This window comes from Porites lutea, chromosome 7 (genome assembly GCF_958299795.1).
Source record: "Porites lutea chromosome 7, jaPorLute2.1, whole genome shotgun sequence".
Taxonomy (NCBI): Eukaryota; Metazoa; Cnidaria; class Anthozoa; order Scleractinia; family Poritidae; genus Porites; species Porites lutea.
Genome location: NC_133207.1, coordinates 31,156,679 through 31,159,611, shown reverse-complemented (window position 1 = coordinate 31,159,611; position 2,933 = coordinate 31,156,679). Strand labels below are relative to the sequence as shown.

The 2,933-nt window shown below is 37.0% G+C and overlaps 1 protein-coding gene across 1 annotated transcript in view; it reads right to left on the bottom strand.

Annotated features, from left to right (window-relative positions):
- Positions 1 to 1,413: 1,413 nt before the first annotated feature.
- Positions 1,414 to 2,933, bottom strand: part of LOC140943571 (uncharacterized) — a 1,974-nt gene continuing 454 nt past the window's right edge. The window contains exon 1 of the mRNA XM_073392674.1: positions 1,414 to 2,933. This exon is cut by the window's right edge and continues 454 nt beyond it. Coding sequence (XP_073248775.1) covers positions 2,378 to 2,933 — 556 coding nt within the window. The 3' untranslated portion in view covers positions 1,414 to 2,377.

Genomic DNA, 2,933 nt, shown 5'->3' with positions numbered 1-2,933 from the left:
TTCCAACTAATGTTCCTTCCTTTCGTTAGTTAAGTTTGATTGTTTGACTTAGCTCTGTTTTAGAAACATCTTGTATTCAAATATTATTATACACAGGCTCAATTACCAGCCACTGTTCAGGAAATTAGCCCACACTCCTCCCTTGAGAGTGGTGGAGATTGAGCCTAAATTATACACCTCTCCAGAATAAGTCAATTCTCATGAACACTCAGCCTCTTTCTAAGGCATTTGTGCATATTTGACATATAGACACTATTCAAGACACTTCAAAAAGCTCCTTTTCAAAAAGTAATACCCATTCTAAATTACGAGTCTAAAAATCTTGATTTGCTGGGCAGTACATAACTCCATGGTTAATTTGGTAGTTTGCATAGCAGGCATCAAACTCCCTGGAGCTTCATTATAAAAATTATGCCAATTAAACAACGTAGTATTCCAGCTAAGTCTACCCCCTTATTCAGTCACAGGTCTAGGGTTTCCAGACCCGTCAAGTCTATTACCAAACATGCACCCTAAACAGCCCCTTGGGAACAACCTCAAAAGAGGGAGGTAAAAGTTTATGGCCATGCTTGTAGCAGCGGGTCTAATATACAGGTTACTTTCTACAGGTCAGGGGACAAGTCACCATACTATACAGATAAATAAACAGCACCAACAGTGTCTCCTAGTCCTAATCTCTTTACAAAATGCCCTTTTTAGTTTTTATAACGATTACGGCGAGACTGTGTGAATTATGCTTTATCAGTAGAATTTCATGGGCTTGTGCAGCCTTGAAAAGTCCTTGATTTCAATTTTTTTTTAAAAAGTCCTTGAATTTTCCTCAACTTTGATTGTACATGTAGTGGGATCGAAAGCAAATTGGTTTGCACAGACAGACTTTGGTATTCTATTCCCACGTAAAGCAATTTTACACGCTGTCAAGGGCAGCTCATGAAGAGAAACTGAGAGGCAAAGTAATACAGTTCAAAAGTCAATCAAAAGCAAATTTACCAGCAATTGCATTTCTTACTCTTTAAATGCACCTGTGCCCACCACACATATTTTTATTTGCAGATCTGTGCTTTGGAAAATTCTTTAAAAGCTTGTAGGTTGACAAAGACAACGTAAATCATCGCTCAGATAAGCGCTATCAAGAGCTAAAAGAGCTATTAAAGCTATCAACAAAATAAGAATAATAAAGAACATCCAAGGAAGACAAAGTGCACTGAAAAATGTAGAGAAGGAGATGGAGCAAACACTCGAGGCCTTTAAAATCCTGGTAGCCTGGGATATTGACCATATGATCCAGCCGCACATCCCTATAAGCCTACTACACGCAAGTACTCCCACCTTGGAATTTCCTTATAATAAATTATATTTTTGTTTTTCTTCACCAACAACACAGCTCATTTATAAACCAACACAACTATCCACTTACTTTGATAAATATCATTCTTTTTATTATACTTTTTTCCAAAACAAAAGCATTCTCTCTATAAATAATGAATAATCATTTTTCGTTTTAGAATTTGCTATAGAGTGATTTTAAAAGTAGGTTGAGTTTGATTGTCCGGGTGAACATAGTCCTGAATAGGACTGTTGTTGTTGACAGTGACTGACGTTTCGACAACCTGTGCGGTAGTCATCTTCAGAGTCAAAGTGAGTTGTATCACGTCAGTTGATGGTATTATACTCTGGTTATTGATCTGATTGGTCAATTACGTCGTGATCACTATTCAGGACTACGTTCACCCAGACGATCAAACTCAACCTACTTTTGAAATGACTCCTGGGTTCAAACCCTTCACAGAGTGATTTTAGTTGAACCGTGAAACAGATACTAACAAATAGTGTATAATAGTGCATAGTATTCTACTGCCTATTTCACGGGTTAAGTAAAATCACTCTATAAAGATACTCTATCATTAAGACCGGCATTAAATTTTGTTTCCTAACATTTTTGATAAACAATATAAAATAATAAACTGAGATAACATGAAAAGGGTTTGATCATCAAACAAAATCTTAAAATGTTAAATAAATTCTCCTCATACACACCATACATGGAAAACAGTGCAGAGAAAATATCTGTTAATTCTTTATGTACCTCTTGTAGCAACAAATGAGTACATGTCAAAAAAGTGAAGAAAATCAAATTCAGTAAATATTAAAAGCTGTTAAACAAATGTACAACAATTTAAAATATTCCAAACCGGAAGTGATAAATATTTCTTATCAATTGGGTAAACCGCCCATAGAAGACAGAAATTTTCTTTTATATAAAGCTGTATAAAGGAAACCGGAGATAAATTTCTTGCCTATAAATCTTTGTTCAGAGGGACCTTCTCCTAATTAACTGACCATTAAGTACTGGGTATACCAGAGAACGTATCAAAATTCACAAGTAAAATAGTCCCTCAAGTAAACCAGGATGAAATGGATCGTCCGTGCTCAGTAACGCACCGATTTCTTCTTCTAGAACATCCAAATCTAAACCATACTCGATCTCTTTCAACAGCCCATCTACCTCCTCAAATGATGGCAACTCGGTTAATTCCAGCGATAAATTGTTCAGAAAGTCTTCCGCTTCAGTCTCATTACTGGGTACCCTCTGCGGTGTTTGCGGAATGACACATGTTCCGTGAACTTCACTGAAAGCATTACCATCGCCACTTGACTTGAAATTAATCGCTTGTACCTTGTTAACCACATCTTCTTTATCGTTAGCAGATTCGATTTTCTCCGAGGCTTTTCCACTTATTATAGGTTCTTCGAATGTGCTGAGTTTCCTCCTCTTTGAATGCGAACAAAGACAGAAGTAACTTGAACATACTTCGCTACAAATTCTACGTACTGTGCATTCCAGCACGGCAGCCACGTACATGTTCGGCTCTCGCTTGCGTTTATTTTGTTGTTGTTTTTTTACCGCAGACTGTACAAACTGCTCGTGCTCC